This window comes from Rhopilema esculentum, chromosome 11 (genome assembly GCF_057945365.1).
Source record: "Rhopilema esculentum isolate cy_ngs chromosome 11, ASM5794536v1, whole genome shotgun sequence".
NCBI lineage: Eukaryota > Metazoa > Cnidaria > Scyphozoa > Rhizostomeae > Rhizostomatidae > Rhopilema > Rhopilema esculentum.
In genome coordinates, this window is record NC_142825.1 from 16,696,669 (window position 1) to 16,712,426 (window position 15,758).

The 15,758-nt window shown below is 33.2% G+C and overlaps 1 protein-coding gene across 1 annotated transcript; it reads right to left on the reverse strand.

The window, feature by feature from the left end:
• Positions 1–10: 10 nt before the first annotated feature.
• LOC135695486 (uncharacterized) lies at positions 11–4,746 on the reverse strand. Its single transcript, XM_065214598.2, has one exon. The coding sequence runs from the start codon at positions 3,698–3,700 to the stop codon at positions 2,894–2,896; it is 807 nt and encodes a 268-aa protein (XP_065070670.2). The 5' UTR covers positions 3,701–4,746; the 3' UTR covers positions 11–2,893.
• Between the last annotated feature and the right edge of the window lie 11,012 nt (positions 4,747–15,758).

The following is a 15,758-nucleotide window of genomic DNA, read 5'->3' on the forward strand; positions in this document are numbered from 1 at the left end:
AAAATAAAAATAAGACTATGTGTAATATTGTAATAACAGCTAAGTGCAATTATAAAATAATCAAAAATTAATGAAGCCTACAGATGCCAAATTTTGTTTATAAGAAAATATTTCATCTGTTTCGCAAAGTGGTGTTTATTATCCATCCTTTTTAACTCTATAGGTAGGGAGTTCCAAAATTTAATACCATCGAAAGTGAGAAAGTTTTTTTTAAAGTTTGTGGAAATGGATGGAAGAGAAAAACCTTCAGAAGAAGATTGCAGTGTATTATAATTGTGTACATTTTTTGTTTTTACAAACTCGCCTTCAAGAGAACTTTTGTCAGAGCTATTTTGATATATCATTTTTGCTGTCTCAAGCAGGTAAAGTTTATCAAAGTTAAATATTTTGAGGCGTTTAAATATAGGTTCACTATGTGCAGTGAAGTTCGCAAAGTCAATTACTCTAACTGCTTTTCGTAAGTTACGTTTTAAAGGTTTCAGGGTAGTTTTATTAGCACAACCCCAATTTAATATACCATATAGTACATGTGATTGAATGAATGAGGAGTATAAAGTCTTGGTACCAGATGTCTTAATTTATATAGCACTCCGATTCCTTTTGATAATTTTAAATTTATTTGCTTTATATGCAATTTCCAGGTCAGCTTATTATCAATTATTACTCCAAGATATTTAGTGTAATTTTCTTGTTTGAGATCTCTGTTATTAATTTTTAATTTTATGTTTCTATCAGTTTTACGAGAGCTTATCAGCAAGAAGTTCGATTTAGATACATTTAGCGATAGCTTATTAGCCAATAACCACACAGATAAGATAACCTTTGTAACTCCGAATTGGTGGTTTGTTCTAGGATGTCAAGATTTTTGTTAGCCAATAAAATACTGGTGTCATCTGCAAATAGTCGAAACTGAAGAATTTGAGTAGATTTATAAATGTCATTTATATAAATCAAGAACAATAGTGGCCCAAGTACACTACCTTGTGGGACACCACAATTGATAGTAAGCTCATTTGCATTAACGCCATTAATTGCAACTATTTGGGTTCTTTTAGTTAAGTATGATTTACACCACAAGTATGTAATACCTCTGAAACCATAATGTTCTAATTTTTCTAGCAAAATTTTCAAGTATTTTGTTGAAGATAGGTAAAATGGAGATAGGTCGATAGTTTCCTTATTCTAACTTGGAATTACCTTTATGGGTAACTTTTGCAAATTTTAATTTTTCTGGAAAGGCACCAAGAGAAAAGGATGAATTGGCGATAAGTGCAAAAGGCCCTGAAATAGTCATACGGACCAATTTTATAAGTTTAGAGGGAATATCATACAAATCATTTGATTTGTTTTCATCAAGATTGGCAATGATGTCATTTACTTCTTCAGGTTGACGCATGTTGCATGTTGACATGGTTTTGTAAAGACTGTGTTGCAGATGCGTTACAGATTGACTTTTTTGTTTTAAGAAATTTTTTGTAATGTTTATTTTTAATCGAGATTGACTCCAAGATTCCTTTTGTTATCCAGGGTTTTAGTCTTTGTTTGTACATTTTTCGTGAAACCAGTTTCAATGGAGCATGTTTTTGCATATTATTAATTAGTATATCATGAAAAATGTTATATTGCTCGTCTGCACCTTGAATTAAGTTTAATTTTTCATCCAAGTTTGATTGGCGCAAGTCATGTATATATGAATCTAGGTTAAAATTGCTATAGTCGCAATAAGAACCTCTGTTTTTACTTTTTGATTTTAGGTTGATACTTTTACAAAATATAAAGTTTGGTAAATGATCACAGATTTTTGTTATTAAATTTCCACTTAGTTTTTCATGTTCTATTGAATTTTAAAAAAATATTGTCAAGCAAAGATGGTTTATTACTATTGATAATTCTATTGGGCTGGAGTATATGTGGCTGGAAAAAGTTTGAAAGCATGAGATTTATAAACTTTTCGGTATATTCATCTCAATCAATGTTTAAAAGATTAATATTGAAATCTCCAGTAATAAAGACTGTCTTCTTTTCCTTTCGAAGTTTACTAGACATTATGTTTGTTAGATATTCTAGGAACTCAACATCATTTCTTTTCTTTGGGTGACGATAAATAATAGCAATCAAGAAGTTCTTATTGTTCTGATATTTAATTTCGGTCCAGTTTGCTTCAAACTCACTACTATTATCTGAGTGAGAAATATTTAAGTCCTCTCAAGGATAAAAAGATAGTTCTTTAGATACAAAAAAGCCGCAGCCCCCTTTCATGCTTTTACCAGATGTTCCCGTGTATTTTTGATAACCTTCTAAGGTTAAATTTTCAGTATTTGATTCATTGTTATTGGTTATCCATGTTTCAGATAGAGCAATAATGTCAAATTTATGTTCTAATGAAGTAGTTAATAACTCTAAATTTTCAAAGTTTTTATTCAAAGAGCAAATATTTGTGTGCATCAGACTAAAAAAGGGTGAATGTTCAGAATTTAGTTTCCTAGTTAACTTTCCTAGTAAAATTCATGCGTTGTATAAAATTTGAAATTAGCATTTAAGTTTAAGTTTTGATCAGTATCGTTATCTGCATTCAGATGAAAATGATTAAGATAATGTTTATCTAGATTCAATTCTGTAATAGTTTCTAAACATTCGTAGTCTGTCAGGTCTTTGTTACGTCATTACAAAGACATAGCTCATTAAAATTGAAGTTACTGGAAAGAATATCCTGAGCGTGAACAGAATTGAAAGGAAAAACATGGTAGCGACAGCTAGGGCAAAGCCATTGTTGTGCGTCAGCACCTAGATTTAAAATATCTTGTTCTGTTAAACCAGAGCATTTCCTGATGTGAATATAGCTTTTTCAATATTATTAACACGTTTATCGCAAACAGAGCAGGATTTGTTAATGTCAATAATCTGTCATTACACCGACATAGCTCTTTGATAAAAAATCAATGTTATTGTCAAGAACACTTTTCAAGTTCTCAAAGTTTGCTGGCTTTATATCATTGACTGGAAAGGTTGCATGGCTAATTGCTTCAACACTTGGGAATGACTTCAAAAGAAGTGTTGCCATGTGGGTGACTTGTGATGTTGCAGAAGTAGTGGCACGTCGATTAGCATGGATATTATGGTAGTCATCTATAAAAATTACCACCATATGACCCTTTTCTGCTGCATTTTTAAAAAAATCATTCACGGTTTTGCTATGATTTGCAGCAATGCCTTCATTAGTATTAATTACTGTGCGTGGGTGTGCTGTAAAACCCATATTATGGAGGGTTTCCATGCCCTTACTTGTAACCCCAAAGCCTCTTAGAGTCCTGGCAGTTGCCACTTGAAACCAATTAGCCCTTTGCGACTGACCGTAGACAAGGCTGTATATATTTGAAACAGCTCTTTTTTCAATCAATTTTTTTCTTTCAGCTGTTTGTCTGGCAGTTGACATAGCTTCTACTATCGTTTCAAAAATTGTTGTTGCCCCTGCATCATTACAAAGCTTTTTAAATTGAGCTGGATCAGTGATTGGTTCACCATTTTCACCAAACATTTGGAAACATTTTTCCTTTATTTTTGAGACTTGAGATTTCAAATTGATTCTAGCGCTACCAATTTCTTGTTGCTCAAAATTATCGTTTTTCTCCAGTGTCTCAAAATCATTGTATGTTTCTTGTGTGTTAGTTTCTTGTGTGTCAGTTTCTTGGGAGCTTAACATGAGTTTTTGGCTGGGGTTACTCAGTGTCTCCGTAATTTCTGAATCATTTTCTATGTCAAAGCTCTCTTTTTCATAATTTGGTGTCTCTTTCTTTTTCAAGATTTGTTTGAATTGGGCTGTTTCTTGATGCTGTAATAGTGTAATATTGTATATAACTTCCCTACAGTGGGACAAACTCTTTGCTAGTGCTATGTATTAATTTTTTAAATAAAAAAATGTACCTTATCAAAAAACCTGTTCTTTCTTTCAATTGAAATTTTCTCAAAACATTTATTACATTCCTCTAATCCTTTTTACACTTTTCTTTTGTAAGTTTCAAGTTTGAAAGTAATTACATCAGAAAAATCAATGTCTGTCAAATGTTTTGTTTGAGACTACTTAATTGTGAGAAGAGTTGCAAACAAAATAATATAACTTTAATTTCAAATCTTTTGTATTTCCAGATAAAGAAAATTACATAGCTAATTAAGAACAATTCCAAAAAAAATTCAGATATCAGTCATTGACAAATTACAAGGAGGTAAATTTAATAATCTTGCATGATAAGTCCAGTGTAAATTAAATTTGGAATATCAAATCACAATTTTGCTACAAGGGCAACTTACCAGATACTTCGTAAATTCACGTTTTTTCTCGCAATTTTCAATGCAGAAAAGGCAAACGTGTTTAATTTTGGTTTCTGAGTGGCCATTCGCCTTGGCTATCAATTTAAATGCCTGAAGCTTCGCATATGTCGGAACTTTGAATACCCTCAAATCCGCTTCGTTGACTGTACATTTGTGGCAGCACCACTGCTGATACAGTGTGTTGCTGCACTTTCTTCGAAACCTTCCCATAATAGAGGATTTAAACGAGGTGGTAACAATGATAATAATTAGCGACAGTTAGAAAGCAATTTTCCCGCCAAAATATTGCTGATAACCGGGGGTAAAACAAATTAAATCATTGATTAATTATATATTCTTTTAAATTTTACAACAGAACATAAAATATATAACCAAAGACTGTAACTGAGTTTTTTATTTTCAATGTTGCTTTCCACCAAAGATATTCTGTCCGAGTGGACGTCGTAATAACTAAGAGGCTTTCTAATTTGCATAATCACGATTGAGATTCCCTTCCCTCGCATTGGTGCCTTGGATTTGGGCAGTCCCTCAATTTCCGCATCAGAGGGCCGTATTTTTGATGGACCGTAAGGGTCATTAACATAAATGAAAAAAGACCCGTATTAGCTAAAGCACATTTGTAAAATTGATCGCAGAGACGAGATTTCTAGACCTATTACTTAAAATTTGGTCTTGTGGGAAGCTGGATAGAATGGGCCTAGCCCCCCCGAGAGATAGGAAAAGTTCAACCTAAGATTTTAGGAATACTACGTCAAGTTAACTCAAAAGCAGCGGTAGTTTTTTAGTAAATTTAATAAACATTGTATATTTTTATTTTTCGCTGATTTTATTTGATGTATATTTTCGTGGCGGCCCAAAATTCCAGTAGTGGTTTCCCTCCACAGCTAAGGGTGTTTTCGTGACAAATGTAAACAAACCATGCAAGATTCGGGGGATCTGATTGGCTATCAAATTTGGTAAACAAAGCATCTTATTGGACAAAAACGAAATTCCGCTATGCTTGCCTGCTCAATTTAAAGATTTCCCAACAACGAGATTAATAATTGATTGCACAGAAATATTTGCAGAGGTTCAATCATCTATGAAAGCACAGTAACAGACATGGTCCGAATACAAGCATCATAATACATGGAAAGTTTTAATTGGCATATCACCCTCTGGCCTAATTACCTTTGCCTCAAAGTTATGGTCTGGTAAGGTCTCTGATAAAGAAATCACCCTTAAGTCAGGTGTTCTAGCACTTCTTGAGGATGGTGATAACCTAATGGCAGACCGTAGCTTTTATGTCAAAGATATTCTTCCTCCTGGAGTGACTCTAAACATCCCAACTTTCAAGGGTACATGAGCACAACTGACAGCGAATGAGACAGAAGAATCTGCTCGCATTGCTTCTGTACCCTCTATATGTACAGTATACAATGATTTTATCTAAAGATCAAACACATACCAATACTTTTAAGCATACACAATGTTACATCTATGTATGTATAGTATACAATGATATTATGTAAAGATTAAATACATACCAATTCTTTAGAGCATACACAATGTTTACTTGAATACATATTTAACTTATAAAAACTTCTTAAAAGGCTTTAAGAAATTATTTTATTTATTATTATTATTATGTTTAGCCAACGATACTGAACATTATTACAAACAGGATATTATTTTGTGTGTGTATATCTTAATAATAACGAGAAATTATTTGAATTTATCAAAGTTTTTCCAATTTCCATGTAAATATAATTTGAATTCACGTTTCACTCGCTTAGTGAAAAATTCAGGAATAATTAGCATGTACGATAAAACAAATTCTTCATCATATTGTATTGACTCCACAAACAATGATTCACTACAAGCAAACCGAACAACAAAATCAATACATTTAAAAACAGCACAAAACATTTGGCCTTGAACTTGATAATAATAGTATTGATGTTTGCGCTTGATAGTGCCGCCATTATTCTCCAAGAAGAACTTCTTATCTTTGAGTGCATCCTGAAGAGAGATTTTGAACTTGGAGAATGGACATTTTATTTCCAAACCCCATCTTTCATTGTTAAAAGAAACCATGCCATCCAAAAATGCACCAAGAAAAGGAGAAGAAGATAATTGGAGGCCAGTTTCAGAAACAATGACATTCAGGCCATGCTCTTTCATGTAGATTGTGTAGAGCTCAATGGCATGTCCTTCAAATTTCTTGCCATGGCTGGTTGCCAAGGTTGAGAAACACTTGCAAAACATGGATTTTGTTTTTGAAGATGGTTCAACAGTGTTTACGGCCTTTAAGAATAAACTGTTCTGTAATGCTATTATCTCTTTTCTAACAGGAATACAAGATGGAAGTCTATTTGGAAATCGATAATTTCTTTAATATAGGTGAACAAGGAAGGAAACAAATATTGAGAGACATTTGCGATATCACAAAACATTCTAACACGTAAACAGAAATTTCATCAAAAATTATCTGTTTTCATCGTTTTGTACAAAATGTATATTCTTTTCCTTTTGTCACTATTGCACTACATAGGCAAAAAGCCATTTGTTTTTTGCTTTCTGTGAGAGGTTACGAAAAATGTGGGTGTCCACAGGAAAGATAAATTTTACTAAAAATCGAGATTCATTTCGAAATCACTATTGCACTACAGAGGAAAAAAGCCATTTGTTTTTTGCTTTCTGTGAGAGGGTACGAAAAATGTGGGTGTCCACAGGAAAGATAAATTTTACTAAAAATCGAGATTCATTTCGAAGTTTTTGCTTCCTGTGGAAGGGTACAAAAAATGTGGGTGTCCAAATTTCAAATTACACACTCCATTCTGTCATATCTATCTACGTGAATCAATCATATTTTGGTAAGATCCATACAAAGCCCCCTAAAATGCTTGTCTACTGTGTTGTAGAGAGTAACCACCAATATGATTTAACAAATGGATCAAAAAAAGGAATGCCCAAACTCAAACTCAAAATATTTTTTTCAACATAAAATTGATTAATTACAATATACCGGTTAACATAATTATACTAAATATACAATATCCAAGTTAATTTGGCTAAATAACAATGAATGGTCAACCGCAATATTTTATAGAACAGCAATGAGAATTAAAAAATTTTAGGCTGATGGACACATGGAAAGAACTTTGGGCAAGCTATCGAGCCATGTATCCAAATTGATGTGTTTAAAATGACGTTTTTAAGTTTGAATAATAACAGTAAGATATAACAAGAATAAAATAAAGTAGAACGAAATAAAAATAAGACTATGTGTAATATTGTAATAACAGCTAAGTGCAATTATAAAATAATCAAAAATTAATGAAGCCTACAGATGTCAAATTTTGTTTATAAGAAAATATTTCATCTGTTTCGCAAAGTGGTGTTTATTATCCATCATTTTTAACTCTATAGGTAGGGAGTTCCAAAATTTAATACCATCGAAAGTGAGAAAGTTTTTTTTAAAGTTTGTGGAAATGGATGGAAGAGAAAAACCTTCAGAAGAAGATTGCAGTGTATTATAATTGTGTACATTTTTTGTTTTTACAAACTCGCCTTCAAGAGAACTTTTGTCAGAGCTATTTTGATATATCATTTTTGCTGTCTCAAGCAGGTAAAGTTTATCAAAGTTAAATATTTTGAGGCGTTTAAATATAGGTTCACTATGTGCAGTGAAGTTCGCAAAGTCAATTACTCTAACTGCTTTTCGTAAGTTACGTTTTAAAGGTTTCAGGGTAGTTTTATTAGCACAACCCCAATTTAATATACCATATAGTACATGTGATTGAATGAATGAGGAGTATAAAGTCTTGGTACCAGATGTCTTAATTTATATAGCACTCCGATTCCTTTTGATAATTTTAAATTTATTTGCTTTATATGCAATTTCCAGGTCAGCTTATTATCAATTATTACTCCAAGACATTTAGTGTAATTTTCTTGTTTGAGATCTCTGTTATTAATTTTTAATTTTATGTTTCTATCAGTTTTACGAGAGCTTATCAGCAAGAAGTTCGATTTAGATACATTTAGCGATAGCTTATTAGCCAATAACCACACAGATAAGATAACCTTTGTAACTCCGAATTGGTGGTTTGTTCTAGGATGTCAAGATTTTTGTTAGCCAATAAAATACTGGTGTCATCTGCAAATAGTCGAAACTGAAGAATTTGAGTAGATTTATAAATGTCATTTATATAAATCAAGAACAATAGTGGCCCAAGTACACTACCTTGTGGGACACCACAATTGATAGTAAGCTCATTTGCATTAACGCCATTAATTGCAACTATTTGGGTTCTTTTAGTTAAGTATGATTTACACCACAAGTATGTAATACCTCTGAAACCATAATGTTCTAATTTTTCTAGCAAAATTTTCAAGTATTTTGTTGAAGATAGGTAAAATGGAGATAGGTCGATAGTTTCCTTATTCTAACTTGGAATTACCTTTATGGGTAACTTTTGCAAATTTTAATTTTTCTGGAAAGGCACCAAGAGAAAAGGATGAATTGGCGATAAGTGCAAAAGGCCCTGAAATAGTCATACGGACCAATTTTATAAGTTTAGAGGGAATATCATACAAATCATTTGATTTGTTTTCATCAAGATTGGCAATGATGTCATTTACTTCTTCAGGTTGACGCATGTTGCATGTTGACATGGTTTTGTAAAGACTGTGTTGCAGATGCGTTACAGATTGACTTTTTTGTTTTAAGAAATTTTTTGTAATGTTTATTTTTAATCGAGATTGACTCCAAGATTCCTTTTGTTATCCAGGGTTTTAGTCTTTGTTTGTACATTTTTCGTGAAACCAGTTTCAATGGAGCATGTTTTTGCATATTATTAATTAGTATATCATGAAAAATGTTATATTGCTCGTCTGCACCTTGAATTAAGTTTAATTTTTCATCCAAGTTTGATTGGCGCAAGTCATGTATATATGAATCTAGGTTAAAATTGCTATAGTCGCAATAAGAACCTCTGTTTTTACTTTTTGATTTTAGGTTGATACTTTTACAAAATATAAAGTTTGGTAAATGATCACAGATTTTTGTTATTAAATTTCCACTTAGTTTTTCATGTTCTATTGAATTTTAAAAAAATATTGTCAAGCAAAGATGGTTTATTACTATTGATAATTCTATTGGGCTGGAGTATATGTGGCTGGAAAAAGTTTGAAAGCATGAGATTTATAAACTTTTCGGTATATTCATCTCAATCAATGTTTAAAAGATTAATATTGAAATCTCCAGTAATAAAGACTGTCTTCTTTTCCTTTCGAAGTTTACTAGACATTATGTTTGTTAGATATTCTAGGAACTCAACATCATTTCTTTTCTTTGGGTGACGATAAATAATAGCAATCAAGAAGTTCTTATTGTTCTGATATTTAATTTCGGTCCAGTTTGCTTCAAACTCACTACTATTATCTGAGTGAGAAATATTTAAGTCCTCTCAAGGATAAAAAGATAGTTCTTTAGATACAAAAAAGCCGCAGCCCCCTTTCATGCTTTTACCAGATGTTCCCGTGTATTTTTGATAACCTTCTAAGGTTAAATTTTCAGTATTTGATTCATTGTTATTGGTTATCCATGTTTCAGATAGAGCAATAATGTCAAATTTATGTTCTAATGAAGTAGTTAATAACTCTAAATTTTCAAAGTTTTTATTCAAAGAGCAAATATTTGTGTGCATCAGACTAAAAAAGGGTGAATGTTCAGAATTTAGTTTCCTAGTTAACTTTCCTAGTAAAATTCATGCGTTGTATAAAATTTGAAATTAGCATTTAGGTTTAAGTTTTGATCAGTATCGTTATCTGCATTCAGATGAAAATGATTAAGATAATGTTTATCTAGATTCAATTCTGTAATAGTTTCTAAACATTCGTAGTCTGTCAGGTCTTTGTTACGTCATTACAAAGACATAGCTCATTAAAATTGAAGTTACTGGAAAGAATATCCTGAGCGTGAACAGAATTGAAAGGAAAAACATGGTAGCGACAGCTAGGGCAAAGCCATTGTTGTGCGTCAGCACCTAGATTTAAAATATCTTGTTCTGTTAAACCAGAGCATTTCCTGATGTGAATATAGCTTTTTCAATATTATTAACACGTTTATCGCAAACAGAGCAGGATTTGTTAATGTCAATAATCTGTCATTACACCGACATAGCTCTTTGATAAAAAATCAATGTTATTGTCAAGAACACTTTTCAAGTTCTCAAAGTTTGCTGGCTTTATATCATTGACTGGAAAGGTTGCATGGCTAATTGCTTCAACACTTGGGAATGACTTCAAAAGAAGTGTTGCCATGTGGGTGACTTGTGATGTTGCAGAAGTAGTGGCACGTCGATTAGCATGGATATTATGGTAGTCATCTATAAAAATTACCACCATATGACCCTTTTCTGCTGCATTTTTAAAAAAATCATTCACGGTTTTGCTATGATTTGCAGCAATGCCTTCATTAGTATTAATTACTGTGCGTGGGTGTGCTGTAAAACCCATATTATGGAGGGTTTCCATGCCCTTACTTGTAACCCCAAAGCCTCTTAGAGTCCTGGCAGTTGCCACTTGAAACCAATTAGCCCTTTGCGACTGACCGTAGACAAGGCTGTATATATTTGAAACAGCTCTTTTTTCAATCAATTTTTTTCTTTCAGCTGTTTGTCTGGCAGTTGACATAGCTTCTACTATCGTTTCAAAAATTGTTGTTGCCCCTGCATCATTACAAAGCTTTTTAAATTGAGCTGGATCAGTGATTGGTTCACCATTTTCACCAAACATTTGGAAACATTTTTCCTTTATTTTTGAGACTTGAGATTTCAAATTGATTCTAGCGCTACCAATTTCTTGTTGCTCAAAATTATCGTTTTTCTCCAGTGTCTCAAAATCATTGTATGTTTCTTGTGTGTTAGTTTCTTGTGTGTCAGTTTCTTGGGAGCTTAACATGAGTTTTTGGCTGGGGTTACTCAGTGTCTCCGTAATTTCTGAATCATTTTCTATGTCAAAGCTCTCTTTTTCATAATTTGGTGTCTCTTTCTTTTTCAAGATTTGTTTGAATTGGGCTGTTTCTTGATGCTGTAATAGTGTAATATTGTATATAACTTCCCTACAGTGGGACAAACTCTTTGCTAGTGCTATGTATTAATTTTTTAAATAAAAAAATGTACCTTATCAAAAAACCTGTTCTTTCTTTCAATTGAAATTTTCTCAAAACATTTATTACATTCCTCTAATCCTTTTTACACTTTTCTTTTGTAAGTTTCAAGTTTGAAAGTAATTACATCAGAAAAATCAATGTCTGTCAAATGTTTTGTTTGAGACTACTTAATTGTGAGAAGAGTTGCAAACAAAATAATATAACTTTAATTTCAAATCTTTTGTATTTCCAGATAAAGAAAATTACATAGCTAATTAAGAACAATTCCAAAAAAAATTCAGATATCAGTCATTGACAAATTACAAGGAGGTAAATTTAATAATCTTGCATGATAAGTCCAGTGTAAATTAAATTTGGAATATCAAATCACAATTTTGCTACAAGGGCAACTTACCAGATACTTCGTAAATTCACGTTTTTTCTCGCAATTTTCAATGCAGAAAAGGCAAACGTGTTTAATTTTGGTTTCTGAGTGGCCATTCGCCTTGGCTATCAATTTAAATGCCTGAAGCTTCACATATGTCGGAACTTTGAATACCCTCAAATCCGCTTCGTTGACTGTACATTTGTGGCAGCACCACTGCTGATACAGTGTGTTGCTGCACTTTCTTCGAAACCTTCCCATAATAGAGGATTTAAACGAGGTGGTAACAATGATAATAATTAGCGACAGTTAGAAAGCAATTTTCCCGCCAAAATATTGCTGATAACCGGGGGTAAAACAAATTAAATCATTGATTAATTATATATTCTTTTAAATTTTACAACAGAACATAAAATATATAACCAAAGACTGTAACTGAGTTTTTTATTTTCAATGTTGCTTTCCACCAAAGATATTCCGTCCGAGTGGACGTCGTAATAACTAAGAGGCTTTCTAATTTGCATAATCACGATTGAGATTCCCTTCCCTCGCATTGGTGCCTTGGATTTGGGCAGTCCCTCAATTTCCGCATCAGAGGGCCGTATTTTTGATGGACCGTAAGGGTCATTAACATAAATGAAAAAAGACCCGTATTAGCTAAAGCACATTTGTAAAATTGATCGCAGAGACGAGATTTCTAGACCTATTACTTAAAATTTGGTCTTGTGGGAAGCTGGATAGAATGGGCCTAGCCCCCCCGAGAGATAGGAAAAGTTCAACCTAAGATTTTAGGAATACTACGTCAAGTTAACTCAAAAGCAGCGGTAGTTTTTTAGTAAATTTAATAAACATTGTATATTTTTATTTTTCGCTGATTTTATTTGATGTATATTTTCGTGGCGGCCCAAAATTCCAGTAGTGGTTTCCCTCCACAGCTAAGGGTGTTTTCGTGACAAATGTAAACAAACCATGCAAGATTCGGGGGATCTGATTGGCTATCAAATTTGGTAAACAAAGCATCTTATTGGACAAAAACGAAATTCCGCTATGCTTGCCTGCTCAATTTAAAGATTTCCCAACAACGAGATTAATAATTGATTGCACAGAAATATTTGCAGAGGTTCAATCATCTATGAAAGCACAGTAACAGACATGGTCCGAATACAAGCATCATAATACATGGAAAGTTTTAATTGGCATATCACCCTCTGGCCTAATTACCTTTGCCTCAAAGTTATGGTCTGGTAAGGTCTCTGATAAAGAAATCACCCTTAAGTCAGGTGTTCTAGCACTTCTTGAGGATGGTGATAACCTAATGGCAGACCGTAGCTTTTATGTCAAAGATATTCTTCCTCCTGGAGTGACTCTAAACATCCCAACTTTCAAGGGTACATGAGCACAACTGACAGCGAATGAGACAGAAGAATCTGCTCGCATTGCTTCTGTACCCTCTATATGTACAGTATACAATGATTTTATCTAAAGATCAAACACATACCAATACTTTTAAGCATACACAATGTTACATCTATGTATGTATAGTATACAATGATATTATGTAAAGATTAAATACATACCAATTCTTTAGAGCATACACAATGTTTACTTGAATACATATTTAACTTATAAAAACTTCTTAAAAGGCTTTAAGAAATTATTTTATTTATTATTATTATTATGTTTAGCCAACGATACTGAACATTATTACAAACAGGATATTATTTTGTGTGTGTATATCTTAATAATAACGAGAAATTATTTGAATTTATCAAAGTTTTTCCAATTTCCATGTAAATATAATTTGAATTCACGTTTCACTCGCTTAGTGAAAAATTCAGGAATAATTAGCATGTACGATAAAACAAATTCTTCATCATATTGTATTGACTCCACAAACAATGATTCACTACAAGCAAACCGAACAACAAAATCAATACATTTAAAAACAGCACAAAACATTTGGCCTTGAACTTGATAATAATAGTATTGATGTTTGCGCTTGATAGTGCCGCCATTATTCTCCAAGAAGAACTTCTTATCTTTGAGTGCATCCTGAAGAGAGATTTTGAACTTGGAGAATGGACATTTTATTTCCAAACCCCATCTTTCATTGTTAAAAGAAACCATGCCATCCAAAAATGCACCAAGAAAAGGAGAAGAAGATAATTGGAGGCCAGTTTCAGAAACAATGACATTCAGGCCATGCTCTTTCATGTAGATTGTGTAGAGCTCAATGGCATGTCCTTCAAATTTCTTGCCATGGCTGGTTGCCAAGGTTGAGAAACACTTGCAAAACATGGATTTTGTTTTTGAAGATGGTTCAACAGTGTTTACGGCAGCAGTGTAGAAGATTGAGGCTGTTAGTCGATAAAGGCGATACTCTATCCAATTGCTGTTGGAGGATTGACCACGGGTCACCTTCTCAATGTCAGAAATTTTTTTCAGCAGACAAAGATAGGCTATGACAATAAATGTTCATCATATCTTTAGAAGATTGTTTGGAGATATCGTAGCACTCATTGAAAGAGACTGCTTTGGCTAAAGATGGATCTTGAGTATCAGTTCCACTGGTGAAAGCACTGTCACTTGAAGAAGGAAGATCAGATTCTGAAGCTGGATAAAAACCTAAAGAATCCGCTATTTGGCATGAATTTTATTAATTTTGATTTTAAAATTTCAAGATCATTAATGGTCATGGTTCAATGGCTGGTAATGCGAGGGTCAAATGATTTTGGAACATCATAACCATCATAATTCCTTCCAAACTTAATCTTCTTTATTACAACTCCATCAATTGGATTAGAAGCTGGATTAAAAGACAGAAGGGCAGAGGCATTTGGCACATTCCATGAGGTTAATTTTGATGTGCAGAAAACCGCTGATTCAAATCCTTGAAGACCACGCCGGTTAAAATCTTCCAGGGCAAAGAGAACTCCACCAACATGGTTGCAGCTTCCAAAGCCACCAAGACCAATGCCAGCAGGACAAGAACAGGCAGCAGAGCAAACATCACCAGAAAGATTTGAAAGCTTTTAAATTACTTTATAGAGAACCTTCTTCATATATGCCTTGACACGAACATTTAAGAAAGTAAACTCCTTTTTCTTAGCTACATCAATCTTAGTGATAAAGCCTTCAAACAAAAACTGAAATGCTTTCAGTTTCTTGTAGGCAGTACTCTTATGAAGGATGTGCTTGAATTTTGATGTTCGAATAACCAAATATTCATGGAGCTGCAGAAAAGTGAAATGGGGTGTTCCACATAAGTCAGCTATCCAAGGAAGATGCTTGCACTGATCATAAATAGCCTCAAATGTGAAATCATTTTCGTGACAAAGTAAGGAGGACTCATCTGAAATGTCATTGGATTGAGAATTGAAATTCTTTGCATGACAAAAGACAGCATATGCACGAAGAATAAGGTCGGCTTTGACACCGGAAGTTTTCTCCCTGTATTGTACAAGAAAATGCTTCAATTCTTTAATAGTCAGTGCGCCAAGATCTTCTAAACAATCAACTTTCTTTTCCTTTGGCAGCAACAATTTGAATGCATCCAATTTCAATGAAAAATCAGGGGTAAAAAATTCTTAAATGTAGAAATATATAATCGACACTGTAGATGTCCAAAGAGGCCCAAACGTTTGCACAGCCCACTACATCAGTTGCCTCTACTCCAAGCGCTCCTCTCTCTTTCAAACACCGCATGACGTAATTGTGAAGGGGGTGCTTTGGGCTTATACAGCACTTGGGGTGAAATCAAAAGAAGGGTGCCTCAAGGCTCAATCCTAGCTCCACTGATATCTGTAATTTTGTCGATGATTCCTCCCTTTATGCAACACATGTCGATTTGCAAAACATTTAAAAAAAGAAACTAAAAAAGATGCAATCAACATCATCAAATGGTTTTCA